This window comes from Doryrhamphus excisus, chromosome 2 (genome assembly GCF_030265055.1).
Source record: "Doryrhamphus excisus isolate RoL2022-K1 chromosome 2, RoL_Dexc_1.0, whole genome shotgun sequence".
NCBI lineage: Eukaryota > Metazoa > Chordata > Actinopteri > Syngnathiformes > Syngnathidae > Doryrhamphus > Doryrhamphus excisus.
Genome location: NC_080467.1, coordinates 12762728 through 12790339, shown reverse-complemented (window position 1 = coordinate 12790339; position 27612 = coordinate 12762728). Strand labels below are relative to the sequence as shown.

At 40.9% G+C, this 27612-nt stretch overlaps 2 protein-coding genes across 2 annotated transcripts; both read left to right on the top strand.

Moving 5' to 3' along the window:
• The first annotated feature begins 1312 nt into the window (after nt 1-1312).
• Nucleotides 1313-20994, top strand: arvcfa (ARVCF delta catenin family member a). Its single transcript, XM_058064111.1, has 15 exons — nt 1313-1520; nt 6235-6396; nt 7969-8486; nt 8551-9029; nt 9910-10093; nt 10219-10336; nt 12047-12215; nt 13725-13742; nt 15757-15884; nt 17155-17305; nt 17376-17568; nt 19146-19257; nt 19331-19418; nt 20116-20192; nt 20289-20994. The coding sequence occupies exons 1-15, from the start codon at nt 1500-1502 to the stop codon at nt 20379-20381; spliced, it is 2511 nt and encodes an 836-aa protein (XP_057920094.1). The 5' UTR covers nt 1313-1499; the 3' UTR covers nt 20382-20994.
• Nucleotides 20995-22766: 1772 nt separating this feature from the next.
• Nucleotides 22767-25298, top strand: LOC131105546 (bone morphogenetic protein 10-like). The gene is made up of 2 exons (XM_058053747.1): nt 22767-23052; nt 24421-25298. Exons 1-2 carry the CDS (start codon nt 22767-22769, stop codon nt 25296-25298), a joined length of 1164 nt encoding a protein of 387 aa, XP_057909730.1.
• The last annotated feature ends 2314 nt before the right edge of the window (nt 25299-27612 follow it).

Here is a 27612-nt window from a genome sequence, read left to right as displayed (position 1 = left end):
TTTTCTTTTTTTTTTTGCACGCAGGAACACTCATAAGACTTGTTGCCAACGCGCACCGCCTAAATCCACTTCCTGTTGATTTGATCAACAATAATAAAAGTCGACAACACCCCACTCGTCTGCTTTAAAGTCGCGTGCTTTTAATCTCGCACCAATCTGGCTCTGAGGAGGAAGGGATGCATGGCTGCCATCACTGCTGCTGGGAGGAAAAAAAAAATCAAGTCAGTTGACTACGGAGCATATCAATGAGCCGTGAGCGAGGCAGTCAAGCGGCCAAATCTTGGTTAGCGTGCACGTGACGTATCGACACACACTTTCTTTAGGGACAAATAATAGTAGTAAGAGTAATTATAAAAAGTAGGATATAATAGTAATAATAATATGGTAATAATAACGTTAATAGTAGCAATAATAACAATACATTTTTTATTTTGTGTGGAAAACAATCTACAAAAATCTACAAAAATTACAAAAATATATAAAAATTATTTCTTGTAGATTTTTTTTCCACAAAAAAATCTAAAAATTATTTTTTGTAGATTTTTTTACATGACAAAGCAAAATAATTCGTAGATTTTTTGTAGAAAAAAAATCTACAAATTATTTTTAGGAGATTTTTTTTTAACATGACGTATTGACGTATCGACACACACACTTTCTTTAGGGACAAATAATAGTAGTAAGAGTAATTATAAAAAATAGGATATAATAGTAATAATAATATGGTAATAATAACATTAATAGTAGCAATAATAACAATTCATTTTTAATTTTGTGTGGAAAAAAATCTACATTGTTTTGTAGATTTTTTTCAACAACAAAAATCTACAAATTATTTTTGTAGATTTTTTTCGACAAAAATCTACAAAAATTATTTTTTGTAGATTTTTTTTTACATGACAAACAAAGCAATCATTTGCATAATTAACGAAATGAATGAACTAAAATGAATAGATTTTCCATTTCAAATGGTAGCATCTCTGAAGTGGCATAAAAAGTTTATGGTCGCACCTCATCAATGACCTCTGACCTCTCCAATGGACAAAAAACATACAGTAAATCCACTCCACAGTGTTGTAGAAGGTAGCGGGGTGGGTTGGGGGGGGGGGGGGGTCCTTGCTGGTGCTAACGGGTTTCCCTTCTTCTACAGACAAACTAGAGCGGACGTCTCCGGCTGCATCCGCTTGTGTGTGTGTGTGTGTGTGTGTGTGTGCAGTGTGGATTCAGCACCTTGCTAAGAGCGCACACATTAACTGCAGCACACATCAAGGGAGGAGGTGGGGGGGGGGAGGAGCAGCAGCGGTACCTCCATGGCTTGCATGCGTTCTCGACAAAATGTGTTGCGTCTATGAGGGTGCACAGCAAAAGAGGAGGGGTGTGTGTGTGTGTGAGTGAGGTTTGAACTGGCTGCTCGCAGGGAGGCAGGAATTAGGCAGAGGAGAGCAGCAAACGTCTGAGGAAGAAGAAGGAGGAGGAGGAGGCAACCTCGTGCTTCAATCATGCCTGCACAAGTGAAGGAGGTAAGTGTGCGTGTGTGTGTGTGTGTGTGCCGCAGGGAAAGGAGCTTTATGTCATGCAGGAGGCGTCAATTGCTTCACCTCCTTGCCTGCTGCTCGGTGCAGTCTCCTTGTGTTGCATGAGGAGAAGGAGGATGAGGAGGGAGGGCATGATGGTGACATCTTCATCAAGTGTGTGTGTGTCTGAGTGAATGCACGAAAGCTGATGTTTCACTGTGTGTGTGTGTGTGTGCAGCATCATGACATAGTGCACACATAAAGTGTGGTGAGTGTGCTGCCATGATGTATCACATTAAATCTGACCATGCAGCATTTAACTATTTGAGGGGCGACAAGCAAGGCAAAAGTGGTTTTCTAGGGGGAACTTTCTGGAGGAAAACATTCATAAAAATAAAAAAAATACACTGCATGATGGACTATGGTGTCAAATACTTCAACATGACACATCGATATTGCAGTACAGCTTTATTATTACTACTGAAGCCACATCAGAAAGCACTGCACAGTCTAATAAGATCCAATAGAAGATGCTGTAGCTCATACAGATCATATTGGCTAATGGACACTCATTTAACTAAGTCTGTAGTATTTAGTATTGCTGTTTGTTTCACAGTACTTCATATTTTTGTCAGCTAGAAACATAAAATAAGTGAAACTGATGCAAAAATAATTGATCATTAACGGCGGTTAATAATTTTGTTCAGCTGGGATAGGCTCCATACCCTTAAATTAAATAAAATTAAATAAAATTAAATAAAGTGGTTAGCGCGCAGACCTCACAGCTAGGAGACCAGGGTTCGATTCCACCCTCGGCCATCTCTGTGTGGAGTTTGCATGTTCTCCCCGTGCATGCGTGGGTTTTCTCCGGGTACTCCGGTTTCCTCCCACATTCCAAAAACATGCTAGGCTAATTGGCGACTCCAAATTGTCCATAGGTATGAATGTGAGTGTGAATGGTTGTTTGTCTATATGTGCCCTGTGATTGGCTGGCCACCAGTCCAGGGTGTACCCCGCCTCCCGTCCGAAGACAGCTGGGATAGGCTCTAGCACCCCTGCGACCCTTGTGAGGAAAAAGCAGTAGAAATTAAATTAAATTAAATTAAATTAAATTCTTGCTTCACAAAGAAAATCCAACTATATATTAGTATCATTCTAATTATTGTTTTAATTATTCATAAAAAAATTCCAAATATATTGTTTTTAAATTCACTATCCAGGTAAAATTGGAAAAATGTAATATCACTACAAAACATTTTCACAAAATAAATTATTATAGAATTCTCCAAATTATAAATAATAGGAATTTGGTAAAGTAAAACATTGAATTTAATAATAAAATTTTGATTATATTAGTTTTGTATTGTTTATCTGACATGACTATTGTGTATTATGAAAAATATGTATTTGTGTAATGGAACATTTGAGGTCAATTATTATTCCGAATAACACAAATAGAAATAATAAAAGTCACTTTAGATCATTTCTTGTAGAATTTAATTGAAAATTGAAATTTGACCCCTTTAGACGTCCATAGATATTAAAAGATGAGCTATTCAGATATCTTCAATTCCCATATTTCCTTTGTAGAGGAGCAATCAAAATTAGTTTGGAGCCACTTCCTTATGCTATTCAATGGGAGGGTGTGTCTAAACTTTTGCTGCGACTGAACAAACAATGCAAAGTTGTGATGTCATTGCTGATGAGTCACATGGTGAATGCTTCTTTTTGGTGACCCATGTTGGAGGTTTTATGCGCCCTTTGCGCACCCGTACTACTCCCTAAGCCGGCTGCATCCTTTCCTTGTTGTTTCAAGCTATACAGCGATCAGGTCGACCTATTTGACTCAGCAAGTGCACTTTTTAGTGATGGTGCACTGACTTATTTAAATAAGCTTTGAGTCAGAGCTGGCCTGCATGCCCCCCCCCCCCCCCCCCCCTCCCCCTCTGGAACTTGACTCATCAGACGGACTGGGGTTGGACAACAAACGGGGCACTGTCCTGTCTGTCCACCCGACCATCATTCTCCTCCTCATCAAGCTGTCTGCAGGGAACGCTGCTGCGTGTTTGTTTTTTTATTTTTTTTATTTTGCAAGCTATCCATTGGAGGTTGCTCGGGGTCATCTCTGTTCTCTTGTGTGACTCTTTCATCCCCCTCGTCCCTGCGACACATTCGGGATGAGAGGCTCTTGTGTCAGCGCTCGTCGCATGCGGTGCACTTTACAGCACTTTGCACAGACGAATTTCAGAAGATGATGATTAGCGTTTTTTTTTTGTTTTTTTTGCACACTCAATCGGGCTTTTTCGCTGATATATTACAGATAAAAATGCACGCTTCATATTTATATTTATGTATTCCCAATTCTCTTCTCAAAGCCACACTATGTGTATGTAGCACAGACTGCAATACTGATCAACTGATGGAATCAGCCACTTGTTGCTAGGCAGATTTTGTCAAGCCCCAAAGTCTAATAGAGCACAGTTTCCTTGGCAACTTGGGACCGAGGGTTCCTCTGCCTCACATGGCTAAAAAAAAGGACAGGGAGAGATGGCAGGATCACTGTCAAAAACAGACAAAGTGAATGTATGGAACAAGTTTATTGAAGCAAACTTCCCCATAGGGGAATAAACATGAGAGCGCTCCTTTCATGTAGAGGATCTTTGACCGTTTTTGCAGTTTTAAAACAGCATAGTGCTTCTTTCACATGGAGGATCTTTGACTAGAGTTTAGATTCTTTAAAAAACAGCATAGTGCTTCTTTTATATAGGGGATCTTTGACTAGAGTTTAGATTAAAAAACACCATAGTGTTTCTTTTATATAGAGGATCTTTGGTGTTTTTGCAGTAGGTCCTTAAAAACAGCAGAACCACTCTTTTCATGTAGAGGATCTTTGACTAGAGTTTAGATTCTTAAAAAAACAGCATAGTGTTTCTTTTATATAAAGGATCTTTGATTGGAGTTTTTGCAGTAGGTCCTTAAAAACAGCAGAGCCACTCTTTCATGTAGAGTTTAGATTCTTAAAAAAACAGCAGAGTGCTCTATTAACATAAAGGATCTTTGACTAGAGTTTAGATTCTTTAAAAAAACAGCATAGTGCTTCTTTTATATAGAGGATATTTGACTAGAGTTTAGATTCTTAAAAAACACCATAGTGTTTCTTTTATATAAAGGATCTTTGGAGTTTTTGCAGTAGGTCCTTAAAACAGCAGAGCCACTCTTTCATGTAGAGGATCTTTGACTGAAGTTTAGATTCTTAAAAAACAGCAGCGTGCTCTATTAACATAGAGAATCTTTGACTAGGGTTTAGATTCTTTAAAAAAACAGCATAGTGCTCTTTTATATAGAGGATCTTTGACAAGAGTTTAGATTCTTTAAGAAAACAGCATAGTGCTTATTTTATATAGAGGATCTTTGACTAGAGTTTAGATTCTTAAAAAGCAGCATAGTGTTTCTTTTATATAAAGGATTTTTGATTGGAGTTTTTGCAGTAGGTCCTTAAAAACAGCAGAGCCACTCTTTCATGTAGAGGATCTTTGACTGGAGTTTAGATTCTTACAAAACAGCAGAGTGCTCTATTAACATAGAGGATCTTTGACTAGAGTTTAGATTCTTAAAAAAACACCATAGTGCTTCTTCTATATAGAGGATCTTTGACTAGAGTTTAGATTCTTAAAAAAACCAGCATAGTGCTTCTTTCATATAGAGGATCTTTGACTAGAGTTTAGCTTCATAAAAAAACAGCAAGGTGCTCCTTTCATATCGAGGATCTTTGATTAGCGTCCTGAAAAACAGCAGAGTCCTTCTTTCATATGGAGGATCTTTGACTGGAGTTTAGATTCTTAAGAAACAGCAGAGTGCTCCATTTCCATAGAGGATCTTTGACTATATTTTAGATTCTTAAAAAAAACAGCAGAGTGCTCCATTCACATAGAGGATCTTTGACTATATTTTAGATTCTTAAAAAAACAGCATAGAGCCCCTTTCAGATATAGGATCTTTGACTAGAGTTTAGATTCTTAAAAAAAAGTGCTCCTTTTGTATAGAGGATCTTGAACTACCATTTTCTTAGTAGTGTTTTCTAAAGAAAGAGTACACTTGCTGTCGGTCCCTAAAAACAGCAGAGCTCTCCTGCCATGTGTTGTACCGGATCTTTGACAGTAGATCCTTAAAAACAGCAGAAGGCTCCCGTCCCACTGGAGAGGATCTTTAATTAGCATTTTCTCTGTAGATCGGTCGCTAACAAGGGAGCTACACAGAAGATCTTTGCCTGGAGTTTTTGCAGGAGATGCAGAAGTATAGAATTATAGAAGTATAAAAATATACTGTACTCCAAAAGACAAGGATGTATGAGTTCAAGATAAAAATGGAGGCACAAAAGTATTTTACAATTATATCGGTGCCGCTTTGTTTTTCCTGCCTGTCTTTCCTACAGCTGGCTGCTCCCTGCTCGATGTCATTTGGAGTTTGGATCAAAAGAAAGAAATGTGAAATGTGCTCGCTCAAAGTTTACCAAAGTGCACGGAAAGGACAACGTTGTTGCCTTTTGCATTGGAAGTGGAGCAAGAGCTTGTTTTGCCTTTAAAACAACACCACTTTTCCGACTGTTTATCAGTCACATTGCAAAACGCCATTGTGCTGACACTGGGTGTTTACAATGGTGCTGAGCTGTCATCAATCAACTGTGTGTGTGTGTGTGTGTGTGTGTGCGTGTGTGTGTTAGGAGCAGAACTCAGAAGGGCCTCCTTCATTGTCGTCGTCCCAGGAAGTGGGCCGCCAACCCCCGGCCGCCAACGAAGAGGTGGACACCTCCATCGCCTCGGTCATGACATCCACCAACGACAGCTCCACCGAGGCTGGCACGCCTCTGCAGACCGACACGGAGGTGCTGCGCCTCCTCGTTCGTTCGTTCCGGCATTCGTTCACGCGGTGCAATTTCATTTCCTTCATTTCTCTCATTTATTTCACTTCGACATAACGCACCTCGCTTCAGTCCGGGCCAATTGAACTCATTTCACTTCACGTTCATGTGATTCCGTTCAATTCAGAGTCCCTCGGTCTTATTTAGTTCACTTTACTTCAATTCACTCCTCACTTCAACTCACTTTGTTTCAACGTGACTTTCAAACCGGTTCAATGTTCCTTCAGCCTGATTCAATCCACTTCAATGACCTTTTCACTCCAGTATTATTCCATTTGATTTCTCTCATTGATTCAGTTTGCTTTACTTCACGTCCCTTTGATGCGTGTTAATACACATCACGTTTTCACTTTACTTCAACTCGTTCACTCATTCATTCATTTTCTACTGCTTATCCTCACGAGAGTCGTAGGGGGTGCTGGAGCCTATCCCAGCTGTCTTCGGTCTCCAGCCAATCGCAGGGCACATATAGACAAACAACCATTCACACTCACATTCATACCTATGGACAATTTGGAGTCGCCAATTAACCTAGCATGTTTTTGGAATGTGGGAGGAAACCGGAGTACCCGGAGAAAACCCACACATGCACGGGGAGAACATGCAAACTCCACACAGAGATGGCCGAGGGTGGAATCGAACCCTGGTCTCCTAGCTGTGAGGTCTGCGCGCTAACCACTTAATGTAATTTAATGTAATTTAATGTAATTTAATGTAATTTAATGTAATTTAATGTAATTTAATGTAATTTAATGTAATTTAAGGGTATGCAAACTCCACACAGAAGATGCCCAAGTGGAGAATCGAACCCAGGTCATCCCTTGGTTTTGTATTATCATTCATTCATTCTTTTTCTACCGCTTTTCCTGACGAGGGTCGCGGGGTGCTGGAGCCTATGCCAGCTGTCTTCAGGCGAGAGGCGGGGTACACCCTGGACTGGTGGCCAGCCAATCACCGGGTACATATAGACAAACAACCATTCACACTCACATTCATACCTATGGACAATTTGGAGTCGCCAATTAACCTAGGATGTTTTTGGAATGTGGACGGAAACCGGAGTACCCGGAGAAAACCCACTCATGCATGTGGAGAACATGCAAACTCCACGCAGAAATGCCCGTGGGGGGTATTGAACTCCAGTTTTCTAGCTGTGAGACCTGCGCGCTAACCACTCTCTTCCACCGTGCAGCCTTACTTCAACTCAATCCGCTTTAAGAGCAGTTTAGCAAGATCATGTTACTAAATTTAGTTTCACTTTCCATTTTACTTCAATCCAACTCAATTTCATTGAGTTGACTTTACTTCTGTCCAAACAATTGATCTTCATTGAAGATGTGGTATTTGTAGCACACGCTGCCAGAAGATGATGATGGTGATGATAAGCGATCATGGCAGTGGGAATTAAGTCGGACGAAAGTACACTTTAAGTGAAAGATGGAAGTCAACACAATCTACTTCCTGTATGGCCTCTAAACATGAATGATGTAAATAAACATCCATAAACGTTGTGTTTGTGCGCATCCATCGTTTTAGGAGTTAAAGGCTGTGGAACACGAAGGAGAACACAACCCAGTTGAGTTGCAGCAGGAGAACCTTCCACCCTCGAATCCACCAGAAGGGGTTCAAGATGACGCCCCCGTGGAACAACCTGCTCCCGAGGCAAACGCTGAACCTTCTCAGTCGTCCATCACCACCCCAGCTCTGCCCGGCGAGCCTCCTCCAGTCACCCTGGACAACAAGACTCGAGTGTTCCCCGTCCCCGACGCCTATCGAGCCATGGGGGGTGACTTACGGTACGGGAGCCTCTCCCGTGGCAGCACCGCCCTCCACAGCTACTGGCCAACGAAAACCTTCCAGCCCGGGGCACACTACACGTTGCCCTTCCTGAGGGACAGCTACGCTCCTGCAGTGGGCGACGACGTGAACCAATCAGAAAACCCGTTAGATGTGAGGAATGACCACCCAGCAGCGACTTACGCGACCCTGGGTGGGGTTCACCCCTTCAGACCCATCACCACCATGGAGCTCCTCAGGGAGCCCTCTAGAACCAGGTAACGAGAATCACCGGAACGTCTAGACCGCCATGTTCTAACTTTCTACTCTGTCTTTCTGAAGAGGTGGCTATGATGATGCCTTCATGGCCCAGCTGGAGGGGAACTTGAATCCTTTCTTCCAGGCTATGTGCCGAGCTCAGACCCTGCAGTTCCCGCACAAACGCAGCAGCATGGTTAGCCTGGACAGTATCCGCCGAGACCCTCGCTGGAGGGACCCCAACCTTCACGAGGTCATCGCCATGCTCAGCCACCCGATGGACCCGGTTAAGTCCAACGCCGCCGCCTACCTTCAGCACCTCTGCTACGAGAACGAGTGCATCAAGAAGGAGGTACGCCAGCTGAATGGTGTGCCGTCCTTGGTGGACTTGCTGGACCACCCCAAAGCCGAAGTCCACCGGAAGGCCTGTGGAGCCTTGAGGAACATATCCTACGGGAAGGACCACAATAACAAAATGGCCATCAAGAACTGTGATGGCATCCAAGCTTTGGTCAGACTTCTGAGGAAGTCCAGCAGCATGGAGGTCAAGGAGTTAGTCACAGGTATGTGAAGTTTTCTTCTTCCGTCTTTTGAAAATTTTGGTACTAAACTTGGCACACAGGAATTTTATCGATGTCAGTCAAAAAACACGACCACCATGGACGTAAACGTGATATTATTGTGTTATATGAAATATGACTGAAGGACTACTACTAGTGCTACTGGATTCATGTACTACTGACTAAATGTAGCTACTGCCGTCTTGAGGTTGAGGAGGTCGACTACAACCAACAATGTAAACTCTAGGAGACTAAATAGAGGCGTTAATTTGGTCTCTTTCCAGTACTTTTATATTCATTCATTCATTCATTTTCTACCACTTTTTCCTCATGAGGGTCACGGGGGTGCTGGAGTCTATCCCAGCTGTCTTTGGGCGTGAGGCGGGGTACACCCTGGACTGGTGGCCAGCCAATCACAGGGCACATATAGACAAACAACCATTCACACTCACATTCATACCTATGGACAATTTGGAGTCGCCAATTAACCTAGCATGTTTTTGGAATGTGGGAGGAAACCGGAGTACCCGGAGAAAACCCACGCATGCACGGGGAGAACATGCAAACTCCACACAGAGATGGCCGAGGGTGGAATTGAACCCTGGTGTCCTAGCTGTGAGGTCTGCACGCTAACCACTTAATTTTATTTAATTTTATTTAATTTTATTTAATTTTATTTAATTGTATTTAATTGTATTTAATTTTATTTAATTTTATTTAATTTTATTTAATTTTATTTAATTTAAGGTAATGCTGGAGCCTATTCCAGCTAAACAAAATCCGGCTGCGCGCTAACCACTAGACCGCCGTGCCGCTTACTTTTATATTGATGCTGTAAAAAACTATAAATAGTCACCATCATGTTCTTCTTCTCCCCCTGCAGGCACCCTCTGGAACCTCTCCTCCCATGAACCTTTAAAGATGATGGTCATCAACCACGGCCTTCAAACGCTCAACAACGAAATCATCATCCCTCACTCGGGCTGGAGGAGAGACCCAGGTGACCCATCTAAGCGGCAGAGTGCCGAGTGGACCACCGTCTTTAAGAACACATCAGGATGTCTGAGGTAACCTTGGCCGCCTGCTGTCCCGCAATAAATGACAAAGATTGTTAAATTGTTACTGGTGATGGACGAGGTGTCTTTTTTTTTTTTTTTACTTTTGAGAAAACATGATGATGTTGTTGCCGTAGAAACGTCAGCTCGGATGGAGCCGAGGCTCGACAGCGGCTGAGGGAGTGTGAAGGACTTGTGGATGCGCTCGTTCATGCCCTTCACTCGGCTGTGGTCCACAAGGACACGGATAACAAGGTTGGTCTGGCGCTCCCGTTTATGCAACATTGTAGGGCCGTCACAAATAACGCCTAAACGCTGGGAACTCATTTATTTCATTCATTACCTTAAATGCTTTAGTATCATTAACACATGCACACCAGAGCAAGCATGGCTCTCTGTTATGAAGGCAGACCGAAGCACAGTGCAGCATCCCCACACATTCTAACAAACTAATCATAAACTAATAGCACTAATCATGGCAGACGTCATGAGATCGGGCTCGAGTTAAACACTAAACCATTCCCGTGGTGTTAGCATGCTAAATGTTTCATGGACAAAATAAAACAGTCACTTCCAATGTTGGGCTGCACGGCGGAAGAGAGGTTAGTGCACAGGCCTCACAACTAGGAGACCCGAGTTCAATTCCACCCTCAGCCATCTCTGTGTGGAGTTTGCATGTTCTCCCTGTGCATGCGTGGGTTTTCTCCGGGTACTCCGGTTTCCTCCCACATTCCAAAAACATGCTAGGTTAATTAGCGACTCCAAATTGTCCATAGGTATGAATGTGAGTGTGAATGGTTGTTTGTCTATATGTACCCTGTGATTGGCTGGCCACCAGTCCAGTCCGGGGTGTGCCCCGCCTCTCGCCCGAAGACAGCTGGGATAGGCTCCAGCACCCCCTGCGACCCTTGTGAGGAAAAGCGGTAGAAAATGAATGAATGGTTGAAAAACGGCTGCACAAGGCCTCATAGGTAGGAGACCCAAGTTCAATTCCACCCTTGGCCATCTCTGTGTGGAGTTTGCACGTTCTCCCCGTGCATGCGTGGGTTTTTTCCAGGTATTCCGGTTTCCTCCCACATTCCAAAAACATGCTAGGTTAATTGCCGACTCCAAATTGTCCATAGGTATGAATGTGAGTGTGAATGGTTGTTTGTCTATATATGTGCCCTGTGATTGGCTGGCGACCAGTCCAGTCCAGGGTGTACCCCGCCTCTTGCCTGAAGACCGCTTGGATAGGCTCCAGCACCCCCGCGACCCTTGTAAGGAAAAGCGGTAGAAAATGAATGTTATGTTGGTTTTATAGACGGAATATGTGTTAGCTGTGTTAGCTCACAATGATTGTGATGCAAAAAACTCCAAACAAAGTACTGTGCTGCCTCTGCTAACACCTTAGAAGTTACAAAATCCATCCTCATTCCACAAAAACCTGCAAAACTCCAAGCTATTAACGAAATGTGCATAAAGTGCTTGTATATAAACATTCATTGGGCATGTGACCCTTTTTTTTTCAACACGCCGCCATCTGGTGTTTGCCCCCAATGCAAAACCAATTCTACTGCATGACTCTTATTCCCAACGGAGCGCTCAGTGTAAAATAGGTTTGCTTGTAAAAGATGGAAGCCAGCGTGCAGTAGACTGGAGGGAGGAGAAAGTGTCACATCTCATTGCGGTGATGTTGTTTTGGATGCAGCCACTGGGTGGGAGCAAATGTTCAAATCCTGTTGGCTTCAAGTCAGGAAGCATTACTTTTATGTGTCATTAAAGCTTCACACTCCATCACGTTAATTGAGACTGTGCCAGAGCTGCCAAGTGCAATGCGATGCGCCTTTCTGCACGCATGCACACACAATATATATATGTATATATACAGGTATATATACCAAGCTTCGAATATGCAAAATATCAGCTTAATTAATGAGATGTCGTTGATGATGGTTAATTCGTCCTTCATTATCTTCCATTTAGTCGGTGGAGAACTGCGTGTGCATCCTGAGAAACCTTTCCTACCACGTCCACAAGGAGGTGGCAGGGGTGGAGCGCCTCCAGGAGCCTCACATCACTCAGCTGATGAGGTCAGTGGGGCCGCACAAGAAGAAGAGCGAGCCCGACTGTTTTGGAGGCAAAAGACCCAAAGGTGGGTGAACGATCAAATATACCATAGTCCCACATGACTACATCTGATTAATCATGGCAAGTTTGATCATCACAGCTTGGGGTTTGCTTTATTATTCCATGTTTCACGATGATTCATTTGCAGCACCGCAGGGGGTCATCTTACTGAATATATATATATATATATATTAAAAAATCATATAATCATTTGTCAAGAGACACAAACTTTTGGGGGGGGCTGTGGAAGAAAATAACAAAAGTGAATGACTCATCCATATGCTAGCAGCATAGAGCGTCAAAAGGCAAAACAATAGGAAACTATCTGACCTGATAAAATATGGAGGCTGGAGATGAGACGAGGCAGGAAAAAAAAATCAATACTAAATATCAATATGAAAGAAATGGAGAATAATGTGCGCAAAGGCAGCTACAGCTATGTAAACATTTTTAAATTCATTTAATTGTTTTTTAAATTCACTAAAAATATATAAAAAAATCAAATATTTTGTAAACTTATTTTTTGAATTTGTATAATGTATTTATTTGCTAAGATGTAAAAATGTATTGTATCATTAATTAAAATTCAATCAGATAAAAAAAATTATTAATTAGTTTAATAATTAGTTTGATTCCCTTTTCCCACTCAATAGTCAAAAGTCAGTTCCTTTTTGATATTTTATTGTATTTGTATTATTTTATTATTATTATTTATATTTTTTTATATTATTATTTATAAGAATATTTCTTTCAATTATTGACATATCTATGTTTACTAAACAAAGTAGTCAAATTAATCACGGTTTTCAAATTAATTAATCATGATTAATCGCCATGTGCAACTATGTGTGAAATAATGCCCAGTTTTACTGTATTTTGTTGACAAATAACAAAATTTAATCTGGCGACCAGTCCAGGGTGTACCCCGCCTCTCGCCCAAAGACAGCTGGGATAGGCTCCAGCACCCCCACGACCCTCGTGAGGAAAAAGCGGTAGAAAATGGATGAATGAATGAATGAAAATATCATAGCAGGATATTTGTATAAAAATAAACTGAAAGTTGAAATCAAGCTGATAGATAGATAGTGTGGTGTTTTTGTTTCCTTGTTAAACAGACTGCTCCTGTTGTAGCATTTTAATCCTCCTAGGCCTCCATGAAACACAGCAGTGGTGCGAGAAGGAGATTGATTGACAATGGTGTCTGAAAATGTATTTGCCTCACGCTAATAGTAGCGGTAGTTTTGGGGAGCCAAGAAGGGTTGCGTTCAAGATATCACGTAAATTCAGTTGAATTCACGTGGTTTTGGGTTTTGTATAATCTCCACGACTAAGCATCATCGGTATTCGTCAGGAAGGCAAACAAAATTTCCTGGGATTTACGAGCATACAGCAAATGGTACTTCCGCAAAATAAGCGTGATGTTATGCTAGGTAATAGCAGATTTTCTAATGATGGGAAATGACAATCCGGATATTTTGTGTGCTCTTTTCCACATGATCTCATGTCTCCGATTTCTGTACGCACTGCTCTGCAGAGGAATGGTTCAGTCACGGTGAGTCTGTTTCCTATTTGAATATGTTTCAATGACAGTGCAAGTGTGTCATGTTTTTAAAGCAGACACGACAGAACACTCGCTTTACCAAACATGTCCAGAGCCGATGACACAGTCGCTGACCCTACGCAAGTTGATTTAAATGCCATTAGAGTATGAAGACCTTTCCTCATAGATCACCATTAAGCGTGGAGCGTGCCGTGTTTGCTTTGTATGCATGACGCTGTCGTGGGCTGCAAGGGAACTCGTTGAAATGCAACACCATGCATTAGCACCTGCCCCACTCCAGGCATTACTGCGACGAAATGACCCACCGGCTCAAAGAGGGCTCAGATTTTGATCTGAAAAGAGGATTTTCTGAAAATATATTCATCATTTTGACCCACTGGTGCCATACAGCCAAATGATTATTACCAGCCTATTGTGCAGGTGTCCAAATATATTGTACTGTTGCATTAACAAGAGTATAAAGTGGCCCATCTCATGCATCCCACGCTGCAGCCTGACGGCCATTCAAATCAAAGCATGCTGGCTTTTAACTGCTTGGCAAACGACCAACCAGAAGCTTCTCCTGGACTTGTGGAGTCACATCACAGTCCGTCTACCTTTATCATAACGCAACTAACCTATGGGCTGCTTTCATTATGCTTCTTTGTTTATTAGCATTATTAGCATTGATTGTTAGCATATCAAGAGCTCATTTGTAGTAGAGAGCGTGAGACATTTCAGTTTGGTTATTATTATTAGTATGCAATTATTATGTTGTGTTCATACACTTTTGGTGGACTTTGTATGTATTTCGATGATACAAGGTAGTGATACTAATGAATAACTGGTGGGAGGAATGATTACATTTGCATGTTCTGATGTGCCTGTGAGTGAGAAAATGTACTGTGGGCTTTGTGGATTATTTCCTGTCATTCTGTTTATTATGCAAGGTGGCAGTTATCGTTAATAACTGTTGGGGGGAGCGGTTGTATTAATTGGATGATGATGTGTGAGTGTGTGAGTGAGTGTCCTGTGATCTATGACTGGATTATTTGGAGTATTCAACAAGGTGGTGACTATCATTAATAACTGGAGGAGTGATCAAATTAATTATACTGTATGACACATGTGTGCTGATGTGCCTGGATTTCAACTTTGTGGATTATTTCCATTCTTTCTGTTTATTTCTACTGTGTAAGTTGCTGATTATTATTAATAACCGGCGGGAGGAACAATCATATTATTGTGTATGACACATCTACTTTGCTCATGCCAATGTGCTTGTGTGTGTGTGTGTGAGTGAGTGAGTGTCCTGTGATCTATGACTGGATTATTTGGAGTATTTCTATTCAGCAAGGTGGTGACTATCATTAATAACTGGAGGAGTGATCAAATTAATTATACTGTATGACACATACAGTGACTGGATTATTTGGAGTATTTCTATTCTGCAAGGTGGTGACTATCATTACTAACTGGAGGAGTGATCAAATTAATTATACTGTATGACACATACAGTGACTGGATTATTTGGAGTATTTCTATTCTGCAAGGTGGTGACTATCATTAATAACTAGAGGAGTGACAAATTATTTATACTGTATGACATGTGTGCTAATGTGCCTGGATTTCAACTTTGTCGACTATTTCCATTCTTTCTGTTTATTTCTACTGTGCAAGTTGGTGGATATTATTAATAACCGGTGAGAGGAACAATCATATTGGTTCAATGAGACATCTACACATCATTGTGCGTGCATGAGTTCATGTATTAGTGAGCAGGCATACTGTGAACTTTGGAGGTTGGCTTATTTGGAATCTTTCTATTACTTTCTATTGTGTAAGGCGGTGGTCATCATTAGTTTGTGACTATGTCGGTATAGACCAGCTACTGTGAGTGCGCCCTCAATAACAACATCCCACAGTTTGGCTACAATATCTATTTTTCTATTCTTATTGTAGTTGAGTTTCTTCACTGATTGGTCCGCATGCACTGTGACATGATGTGTTTGTGTGTGTTAAAAAGGCCTGAAGCTGCTGTACCAGCCGGAGGTGGTGAGGCTTTACCTCTCTTTGCTCAGCTGCAGCCACAACGCCAACACCTTGGAGGCTGCTGCCGGCGCTCTGCAGAACCTTGCCGCGGGACACTGGAGCGTGAGTAGTAACCATCCTTGCAGAAAGACAAGATTGTCTGCATTCATTTGTGAGCTTAGATGGCGGTTTATCATCAGACGCCCGGAGTCTATAAAGCTGCTATAAAGCAGTGAATGTTATAGATTTTCTGGCAAACAAGTCTGAATTGTCTTGAAGCAGTTGTGTTCTTTTTTTTACAAATGCAAAGAAATATAGTTATATATTTTTTTGCGGTAAGCGATAAGTTAATTTCCTCAAAGTAGGATTCAATGTTAATAAATGAAACATTTTCGTAGGGAGAAGGGATGTTTGTTGGCCACTATGGCCCCCACCTGTGGAACAGCCTGCCGCAGGGCCTCAGGACTGCGGAGACTGTTGATATTTTTTTAAAAAGATTAAAGACACACCTTTTTAATCAGGCTTTTAACTAATATTTTTTAACTTTTCTTAGTTTTTTTTTAAATCTTTTTAGTCCTATTTTATGCTCTTAGTCTTCAGCTTTTAACTCCAGTGTTATGTTTTTATCGTTTTAGTCCTATTTTATGCTCTTAGTCTTCAGCTTTTAACTCCAGTGTTTTGTTTTTATCTTTTCAGTCATATTTTTTTTGCTCTTGGTCTTCAGCTTTTAACTCCAGTGTTATGTTTTTATCTTTTTAGTCCTATTTTATGCTCTTAGTCTTCAGCTTTTAACTCCAGTGTTTTGTTTTTTATTTTGTTAGTGCTATTTTAAGCTCTTAGTCTTCAGCTTTTAACTCCAGTGTTTTGTTTTTATCTTTTTAGTCCTATTTTATGCTCTTAGTCTTCAGCTTTTAACTCCAGTGTTTCCTCAGGGGGGGTCCTCCGCACTGGGGGCTGTGTCAGGTCTGCTGAGGGGGTGCCATCCTTGGGTCCCTTCGACCTGGCCGGCTGGGGGTTCCTCCCTTTAATGTGGGAGTCCACCCGTCTGTCGGAGTCGGGGGGCCCGGGTGCTGGTCCCCCGATGGCACGGCCTGCAGCTCCTCCCAGTGTGGACGGCCCCAAAGGTGGCGTTTCCTTGTTCCTCAGTGCCATGCCATGTCTCCCTACTGTGTGTGATTGTGTGTGTGTGTGTGTGTGGGTCTAGTGTGGAGGGTGGGAAGGAGGGGCTTTCTTTTGTTTCTTTGTTTTTTCCTTTTAATTGTGGTAATTGTTTTAATTCTGTAAAGCACTTTGTGTTGCATGTCTTTGCAGGAAAAGTGCTATACAAATAAAGTTGATTTGATATGATTTGTTTCATAGCATGTTTGGAGGTTGACATTTTTGTCATTCGTAGTGGTCCAGCTACATTCGTGCCACCGTGAGGAAGGAGAAAGGTCTCCCCATCCTGGTGGAGCTTCTGCGCTCAGACGTGGACAAAGTGGTGAGAGCCGTGGCTATAGCGCTACGCAACCTGGCCATGGACAGACGCAATAAAGACCTGATAGGTGCAAGTCTCTCGAACAAGCGGGCAGTGTGGGTGTCTCCAGTGGGTTGACCGTGTCACTGTGTCTTCAGGAAGCTACGCTCTGAGGGATCTGGTGGCCAACCTGCCGTGTGGCCAACAGCGTCCGGCCAAGAACCTGGAGGGGGACACGGTGGTGTCGCTTCTCAACACCATTCATGAGATCATCACCGACAGCCAGGAGAACGCCAGAGCGCTCATTCACGGACACGGTGTCCAGAAACTGGTGTCCATTGGAAGGTCAAGGTGATGGATTTTTTTTTTTTTTAGAATAACTAATAATATTCTTCTTACGCATGTGATTAATATTTGACTGTACAATTTCTTGTTAGTTTTCTTGTTACCTTTTTCTTGCAAATTTACTCATGAATTCATATAATAGTATAACTTTATTATTGTAGGAATACGTCCAATAAGATAAGATAAGATATGCCTTTATTTGTCCCTCAGTGGGGAAATACAGAGTACAGAATCAGTTAAGCAGTACAAAAATACACAATATAAAAAGAATAAACAATATAAACAACCCAAGTATTAACAAAATCAACAGTTTTACCCAAAGTTATACACAACTAAAATATGCAGATAATATGAAACAAGATGAAATATATCACCAGTCTATACACTATGAGATCTTGCTAGTGAGTTAACACGAGGCATTATAGAAGTACTTCACATAGAACTTAATATATTGTAATATATAGTATTTAGAGTCCAACATTATGCTCCAGGCATTAAAACATTACTTTCATTATCGTTCAAGATCGTTTTTCTATCTCCTAAAGCATACAAGAGCATATAAATCCTCTTTACAATCTTATTTTCAACATTATTAAAGCCCTCTAGACAGGAAATAACACCCCTACAGTCACCTTCACACTCATATTATATCTCGTAAAGCGTACAAGAGCATAGAAATCCTCTTTACAATCTTCTTGTTAACATTATTAGAGCCCTCTAGACATGAAATAACACCCCTACAGTCACCTTCACACTCATATTATATACAAAATAGTAGACATTTAAGACACAAATAAGACTCTGTGTTGCTATAAATGTGTTTCTTAGGAAACCTGAACTCGTGTGTGTGTGTGTGGGGGGGGGGGGGGGGGGGTAAGAGATAATTCAAGCCTGCATGCAAAAAACCTGTTTTATGATCAAGTATGGCGCTTGTGTGTCTCACCCAACATTAGAGTAACATTACTGACACCTAGTGACCAGTATAGAATACTACATATAATCAACATCTTTTTAAATGCCTCATATATTATATTTTGCATGATAATAGGCTGTATTCAACCAGAAAACTGCATGATTTATTAAGTTGGAAATTTTGGGTTTCCTTGAACGCAGCATAAGATGTTGCCCTATGCTGCCCACAGCGTTTAGGGGTGATATTTCATTTGTGATGATATGCTGTGCTATGCTGTGTTACATTCCACATTTACAATTGATGTGTGTTTTTTATTTTATTTTTTATTTAATTTATTTGTATAAATTACTGTTTACGCTGTGCATTGTTCATATTTGATGAACTACTTCTATGTATTATCCACATTATTATTTATTATTTATTATTTATTATTTATTATTTATTATTTATTATTTATTATTTATTATTTATTATTTATTATTTATTATTTATTATTTATTATTTATTATTTATTATTTATTATTTATTATTTATTATTTATTATTTATTATTTATTATTTATTATTTATTATTACACAGGAGCCAGGCAACTACATTTCGTTGGAAATTTCACTGCTGTGTTATTGTGCAATGACAATAAAGAAAGTCTATGTTTATGTCTTTTTTTCAGCCAATCACCACGTGAGACCAGAGCTGCTTCTCATGTGCTGCAGAGCATCTGGTCCTACAAGGACCTGAGGACCACTCTCACAAAGGCGGGCTGGAACAAAAGCCACTTTAAGGTATTTCCTTACTGACATTGAAAAGCTACAAGTGTCAAGTTGCTCTCAAATGTTCCTTTTTATTATTCCAAAGCCAACAACCGCAGTGGCGACTAAAAAATCCAAGAGCGCAAAGCAAAGCAGTGATGACATCACTTTGCCTCTCATGGACAAAAGCCAAGGTCGGTAGATATTTGTGTAAGATGTGACATGAATAGCTGTGCTGGTGTCATTTTTGCATAAATTTCCCATTTGTACCCAATAATGAAATTATTATATTGAAAACAAATCCACTTTATACACTTTTCTCACACAGACACACTTTTCCTCTCTTGTTTATACACTCTAAAAGTTTTTAGTGATCAATCTCTTGGACACAAGAAATTATTAAGTGACTCACCTGGTGTGGCGTTTTTGTTTCCTTGTTAAACATACTGCTCCTGTTGTAGCATTTTAATCCTCCTAGGCCTCCATGAAACACAGCAGTGGTGCGAGAAAGAGATTGATTGACAATGGTCCACCTCCACTCAGAATGCAGAACACAATGGGCGTGGTCTCCCATAGCCAATCAGGACTGTCGTGGCTTGCTAAACACACTGAGAGGAACTGGACATGTATGGACATGTCTTCAACTCTTGCACCCTCTACTGGTTAGCAGTAGTAAATACAATAACAGATATGATGGATCACTCTAATACATCACAAGGATGTAGAACACAATGCAAGTTTAAAACATGCCAAATTGCAAATCCGCCATGTAGCTAGCATGGTTATGCAATAACTGCTTTCCATAAAACTTTAGCGGCATTCGGTGCAGATCTGGATAAATGTGTTGATAACATTTTAGCTTCATATGACATATCATCATATGTTTTTAAGATGTCTATTCCAGTTTGGAGGCCACTGACAGAGTTGGGGATGGAATTGGAGCTGTTGTTGAAAGAGATGCAGTCCAGGTAAACTGGTTCGACTTCACTTTCATATGCTGATATGATGCTTTCTCATAGACACATCAACATATCTTCATTTCATATGCGTGCGCCCTCATGCAGGCCACGAGCGAGAGGAAGCACTTCATCCGAGCCGGCAGACCCGCCGTTGGCCTCATGGATAACAAACCTCCACCATTGGACTCTTGGGTATAAACACGATGGAGCATTTCTACTCTTCTGGAGACACTCTGTCATGGACATTTATGCAAATTAATGCTCCACGTAGAAACAACCACTATTTCATTTTGATGATATGTGCCAAATATTGACTTGTGTCTATAAGATATACTATTAGACTTGACATACACTATGAAGTAGTCTTAAATATGCAACCTGTGGTACATTAGGACTCCAAAGAAAATATTGGTTTACCATCAAAATACACAGAAATGAAATGAATGTTTTATATAGATAACAATTCAAGTTTTAATAATAATAATGATAATAATAATAAAATTGGCCACAGTTGAATAATTCTGTCCTTCCTCAGGAGTTTTGATTCCCGAGCGGGACAGGATAAGACAAGATGTGTAAATGTGTAACAAAGGACTGTTAATAAGCTAAATCAATGCATTTATATTGTAATATTTATTCTATATAATACAGTATAAAACGGCCCTGTTATGAATCCATGGTGTTAGACGTGTATGAGCTACACTACCATCACTACATCGGCCATTCTATACACTTGCTCCTTTTTGCATTGCAGTGTCGAATGAAAAAAAAATGGAAATAAACCAATGAGCAGAATTTAATTTTGCATATGATTTCTTTTAGAAAGGCTACTTTACAAACATAAATACTTAATATATATATTATTGTTATTATATATTATTGTTGCATTCATCTCACAATTTATTTTTATCTCTCATGTACATATGTCTACTTCTAGTTAGTTTTCAATATTGTCTTCCAATATTGTCGCATTTTTATTCAGGTGATGTGTGTGTGTGTTTTTAAATGCAATTATCCATCCTCATCCATTTTAATTTCGAAATAAAACGTGATAAACCAGCGGTGACAGAGACAAATTAACATGATTAAAACAAGTTTTCAATTAAGTTAATGAGACGCTTGTTGAACATCTCAAGCTTTTAAAACAGCACAGTGGAGAGCCTCTCTTATAGGAAAGTATATATAAATATACAGCATATATTTATATATGGATTTAGCACAGCGAAAAGCCTTATTGTCCTTTTCTTGTGTTTACATTGGAGTGTCTTATTGTTTTTGGGGCTTCTAGTAGAAACAAAGCAGCAAGTCATTCATCTCCGAATAAGAGGAGGATTTATTTGTGACGAGACAAAAAGACCACTATTGTGAAAGGCAATCATTTCCCCCCTGAGGTGGTGGTGGGTTGACATTACAAGGAAAATGCCTCTGCAGTGTTAGTGATTCAGCAGTGACTCAGCAACGGATTATGTCGGAATTCTCATAGGAGACGCTCCTCTTGAATATGAAATGAACCATACGTTGGAAACATACTGTAGCTTATATTATAGTACTATTCATTTATTCGTTCATTCATTTTCCACTGCTTATCCTCACTGCTGGAGCCTATCCCAGCTGTCTTGGGGCGAGAGGTGGGGTACACCCTGGACTGGTGGCCAGCCAATCACAGAGCACATATAGACAAACAACCATTCACACTCACATTCATACCTATGGACAATTTGGAGTCGCCAATTAACCTAGCATGTAGTACCCGGAGAAACCCCATGCATGCACATGGAGACCATCAAACTCTCCACGCAGTGATGGCCGAGGGTGGAATTGAACTCGGGTGTCCTAGCTGCGTGGCCTGCGCGCTAACCACTAGCTCACTGTGCAGTATTTTTTTTTAAGCTCACTGATGTACAATCAAGTCTAAAATCAACCAAATATTGTTATTATTTATTGAAATTCTACAAAATATTTCACATGTTGAATTCTTTCAAATGGGGCTAAAGATATCAATAAATGCAGATTATTTAACACTTATTTAACACTTAACACCCATTCAAAAAGTAACAAATCACTTGAAATGGGATACCAAATATATTACACAGACACCTGGAAGTGCACACTAGAAAAGGTGAGAAAATGTTGTTATTATTGCTAAGATAGTGTTTTGGTCACACTATAAGATCATGCTAATGTTTTAGTTTGTCACATGTTTACAGAAATCCACATATCCAAAAAGGAGGAGGAAGAATCGGACCTTATTTAATCCTCCATCTTCCTTGGTGCATACTGTATCTTGATGCTGAGTGTTTCCTACAATGCAAAGTTATGATGGCGTCACGGACAAGCATGCGTCCCTGGCAGAGTGGGTATGTGATTGGGGGGCGTAGAGAAGGGTCGAGCAGGGGCCTCAATGACATCTCCAAACATGTCAGCAGCACACATTGGACAACGCAGCCCTGCCCTCACAACCAAAGCACATGAAGGGCAAAGCTGCTTTGTCTTCACCCCCGTCACTGACCTGACGCAGGAGACTCCAATAACATCCTCTCATCTGCTACTTTTTGGCGACTTGATCTTTCCTTGCACTCGGCCATGACCCTGTCAGTCATCTTCGGCTTGAGTCCGATCCTCTTCTTGAGTGTCCTTCTTATGATGAGCTCCTGCAGTCCCATCCGACGTGACGGTACACTTCTTGATGCCAAAGACTTCCTCAGCCATTTTCTGTCCACACTCAACATCACCGGGCAAAGGACCCTGGGCAAGCTTCTCGCCTCCACCAAGGAGCCACCGGAGTACATGCTGGAAGTCTACCAAAGATACGCCAACGACCGAAGCGCAGTATCCTCGGCCAACATAGTGCGCAGTTTCAGGAATGAAGGTACACTTGTAGTTTTCATCTACTGCAATATTATATATTTATTCTTGCAATCGGTGCAGTAAACCACCACAGTACCACATTTTACCATGGAAATGTCCATTTCTGTCCCTAATGATAACTAATAACTGACCTGAAAAGCTACTGGCATGTTCCCAAGATGTTCATGTGAAGGGTGTTTTTCATAGGGATCTACCCCATGAACGATCTTTCTTATGTTTACATGATAAACATATTTAAAGTTCTTTAATCACACCGAATTGTTGAGTTTGATATTCTTAGACACCATTCCATCCTGGAGGAGTAATCCCTGGTGCCAATATGTAGCCGTAAAAGATACTGTAATGTTCCCAAATTGTAAAAGTCATAGGTTAAAGGCGGCACAGCGGTTTAGTGGTTAGCGCGCAGACCTCACAGCTAGGAGACCAGGGTTCAATTCCACCCTCGGCCATCTCTGTGTGGAGTTTGCATGTTCTCCCCGTGCATGAGTGGGTTTTCTCCGGGTACTCCGGTTTCCTCCCACATTCCAAAAACATTCATTCATTCATTCATTTTCTACCGCTTTTTCCTCACGAGGGTCGCGGGGGGTGCTGGAGCCTATCCCAGCTGTCTTCGGGCGAGAGGCGGGGTACACCCTGGACTGGTCGCCAGCCAATGACAGGGCACATATAGACAAACAACCATTCACACTCGCATTCATACCTATGGACAATTTGGAGTGGCCAATTAACCTAGCATGTTTTTGGAATGTGGGAGGAAACCGGAGTACCCGGAGAAAACCCACGCATGCACGGGGAGAACATGCAAACTCCACACAGAGATGGCCGAGGGCGGGGACCGAACCCTGGTCTCCTAGCTGTGAGGTCTGCGCACTAACCACCAGACCGCCACGCCGCCATGCCGCCCCCATATTATGGAAAGCAGGAAGTGAACAAATGCAACTGTTACTGATTGATTTACTTCTTCCTACTCCTTTTGGACATGTGGAACTGTGAACTGATTATGGGATGCACTCAATTGTAATCTGATGCATGTTCAAATGAAATAAAACCATTACTAGTGCGTTCCCAAATCCCAAGTATAAAAGCGTTTTCTTCAGAATACGTCCCCAGTGACAAGTCATTTTTTTTTGTCTACAAATGTATACCCTAACATATGAACTACCCCGTTTCATATGCTAGATACTCCATTGGTCAAGAAAGTTACTGTTATGTTCCCAAACTGTAAAACTGAGGCATAAATGCTATGAAAGTAGATATTTTGAGGGAACTATTCCATTGATACAGTACTTGCTTGACTTATTTTGTAGAATACTAGACCCTGTATCCTCAACAGTACACGTTATTAAGGTATCCTTGTTGATGTTTCCAGATTTCTCCCTGGATGGTGTGACACCCAAGGGTGTAAGGACACATCCTTTACTCTTCAACATCTCAGTTCCCCACCATGAGGACATCACCACAGCTGAGCTTCGCCTATTCACTCTCGTCCGGTGGTCCGGCCGAAATTACATTAACTGCAAGGTGACCATTTACAAAGTCCACAACGGCGTGGTTTGGAAAGAGGAGTTTAGCAAAGAGAAAAGAAGGCGGGATCAAGCGGAGGAGCATCTGGAGGAACTACTGACCAAGCACATCCACGTCAAAGATAGCAGCTGGGTGTCCTTTGACTTGACTCACGCGGTGGCAATCTGGAGAAAGTCTGGATATGCGACGCACAAGCTGGAGGTCCATATTGCTATTTTGGGTCCAGCGGAGGCGATGACAAGGGGCGGCGAGGTCCTGATTGACACCGAGGGGCAGCACAATGCGGTGATGGTGGTCTTCTCGGACGATCCCAGCAAACGTCACGAGCAACATGGGAATGACCTTGCTGATCAACACCCCCGCCGTATCTACGATACACCTCCGCGGATCCGCCGCAATGTCAAGAACGAACCCTGCAAGAGAACCCCGCTGTTTGTGGATTTTAAAGACATCGGCTGGGATACGTGGATCATCCAGCCGGTGGGCTACGAGGCCTACATGTGTAACGGCGTTTGTGGCGCCTCGCTCACCTCGGAGGTCTCGCCTACCAAGCATGCTATTGTGCAGACACTGCTGAGTGTTAAGAGCCCAGAGAGGGCATCGCGTGCCTGCTGTGTTCCCACTAAGCTGGAGCCCATTTCGCTCCTTTATCACGATAATGGGGTGATCACCTTCAACCACAAATATGAGGGCATGGTGGTGGCAGAGTGTGGCTGCAGATAAAGACTGAGGGATTCAAACACACTTCTTAGTCACTTCTATACTTATACATAGTGTAAATTGTACAAATACAACTTATTATTACAGTATTATTATTATTACGCTATGTAAATGTTGTGCTTGTTTCCTATCTGACGCTTGTGAATGAAATTACCGTAATGTTTAGACCTAGGGGCAAGTCAAATTATCCATCATCTTAATTATGTTTTTTGGTGATATTTAACAACAACAGACACTTCATTAGGCAAACTCACATACTCTAATGTTACTCTAAAGGGAGTAGTAGTAAATTATAATATTAACTTAATATCCTGTATATAATATTAATATGTAATGATATATTCAAGACATTAACAAACATGCTTTAAATATAATGTATGCATGATTGGGGTTTGCAGAGGTACACTGAGGAGTTGTTTTAATAATCACAATATTAGCAAGATGAGATTATTACTGCTACTACTACTACTACTACTACTACTACTAATAATAATAATAATACTGTATTTGGAATAATAGTGCACTTTTCAAGATCCCAAAAGAGGTTAGGGATATCCGATATTGTTTTTTTTTTTTTTTTTTTCTAAAAAAACAATATCATACAATCCGATATTGTCTAACTCTCAATTTCCGATACCGATATCTGCCGATACCGATATGTGTAACATGACATATCTCCGGTGATGGAATGAACACACATGTGTATACAACTTTTTTAAATATCAGTTTTCATGATCGGGAAAAATCTGATACTGATATCGGGCCGATAATTATCAGACATCCCTAATCAAGATATATATTAAAAACATTACATATGAATTAAAATACAAATAATATAAGTCAGATCTACCAATATGATTCATACATCATTTATCATTTTGCATTGCATCATTCATTCTTGTACAATTATACATGGAAAATAAACACATACTGTAAATAGGTTTTTATTTATTTATTTATTTTTTTAGATTTTATCAGTATTGCTTGCCGGTCGCCTAACAACCTTAATCCCCCCCTTCGTCACAATACTTGCATCACATGCCTGACGGGCCTCTCGCTGCCACGCTGCCATGCCATGCCGCCGTGATAACAAGGTGTCAGAGCCTGGAGTCTTGTGGGCCGTCACTCAGGACAGAGACGCCACTCCAAGTGGCAGCGTTTTGTGAGAGGGTGGTGTCAGATTCCTGGTCCCCAACGCTGGCGTTCTTGTGACGACCTCTGTCGTCAGGTTGACCTCTCGAGCCCTCCCACTTCCTTTTTCTGACTCTAACAGCCCCATGTCCAACCTTATCGAGGTCCTCGGCAACTGTATGAATGGAAAAAAAATACATGTCACATCATCACTTCATTCGAGCTGTTAACAGTTGGAGGCAGATAACAACAACAGTGGAAACAACGGAGTTGAAAGCACTTGTGTTACAGAGATGTTTTATTTCAATTGTAGAAAATTCCAGGTAGTTCTGAGGCGTTTTTCCACTGAAATGTTTTACTATTGTTGGTCATGCTACATAAAAAGACCATGAAAGCAAGTGTGTTTTATGGAAATTATTTGAAATATATAATAATATTTTTAGCACAAATTGGAACCTGGTGAATACATCATTACAGCATAATCTGCATTTACAAAGATAACACAGATAAATGTTGGTATATTTGTTTAATTTTTATGATAAAGTAAAAGAAACTGTGGTACCACTCAAACCATGAGTTCTACTAAAAAAACTTTATAATGCAGAATTTTGATATTCTTTTAATAAGACTGTATGGTTAATAATTTTGCTACCAGTGACGTAGAACTGCATAGAATCCCACTAAAAGGTGTAACCAATAAAATTGCCTGCTATTGTTTTTGTCTACTGCCAGCTTTCAGTTCGTGGAGAAATACACACACTTCTAGATCAATTTGTACCATTTCAGCAGCTGTTAATAAATTAGTATTTAATGAACATTACTGATACAGTTACTAGTCAAACGCAAGACACTAGAAATGAATGGCTGGTACTCTACACACTTCCGTAGTACACTTCCTGTACTGGAGCAGTCATTGATATAATAGACCGGTGATTTTCAACCACTGTGAGAAATCGTCAGGTGTGCCGTGAGGAATTATCCAATATCACAAAATAATAAATAAATTAACATTTATTAATATTTTTCAGCAAATATTATGTCATTGTCGAGTGCCCGTGGTGTAAAGACTGGCAGAGCAATGTAATATTCGTCCGTGTGGCAACACGTGGCTGATTGCCTCGTTCCTTCAATAGAATTAATAATGCACGTGAGAGGGTGACATTTTATAACATTTTTGTTTAGTGGT

Bases quoted from the DNA above. Each gene is read 5' to 3' on its own strand.
- arvcfa (XM_058064111.1), top strand. From the start codon at position 1,500: ATGCCTGCACAAGTGAAGGAG. The intron at 9,030-9,909 runs GTATGTGAAGTT...CTCCCCCTGCAG, and splicing joins GGTCAAGGAGTTAGTCACAG to GCACCCTCTGGAACCTCTCC. The intron at 20,193-20,288 runs GTAAACTGGTTC...GCCCTCATGCAG, and splicing joins TTGAAAGAGATGCAGTCCAG to GCCACGAGCGAGAGGAAGCA.
- LOC131105546 (XM_058053747.1), top strand. From the start codon at position 22,767: ATGACCCTGTCAGTCATCTTCGGCTTGAGTCCGATCCTCTTCTTGAGT. The intron at 23,053-24,420 runs GTACACTTGTAG...TGATGTTTCCAG, and splicing joins GCGCAGTTTCAGGAATGAAG to ATTTCTCCCTGGATGGTGTG.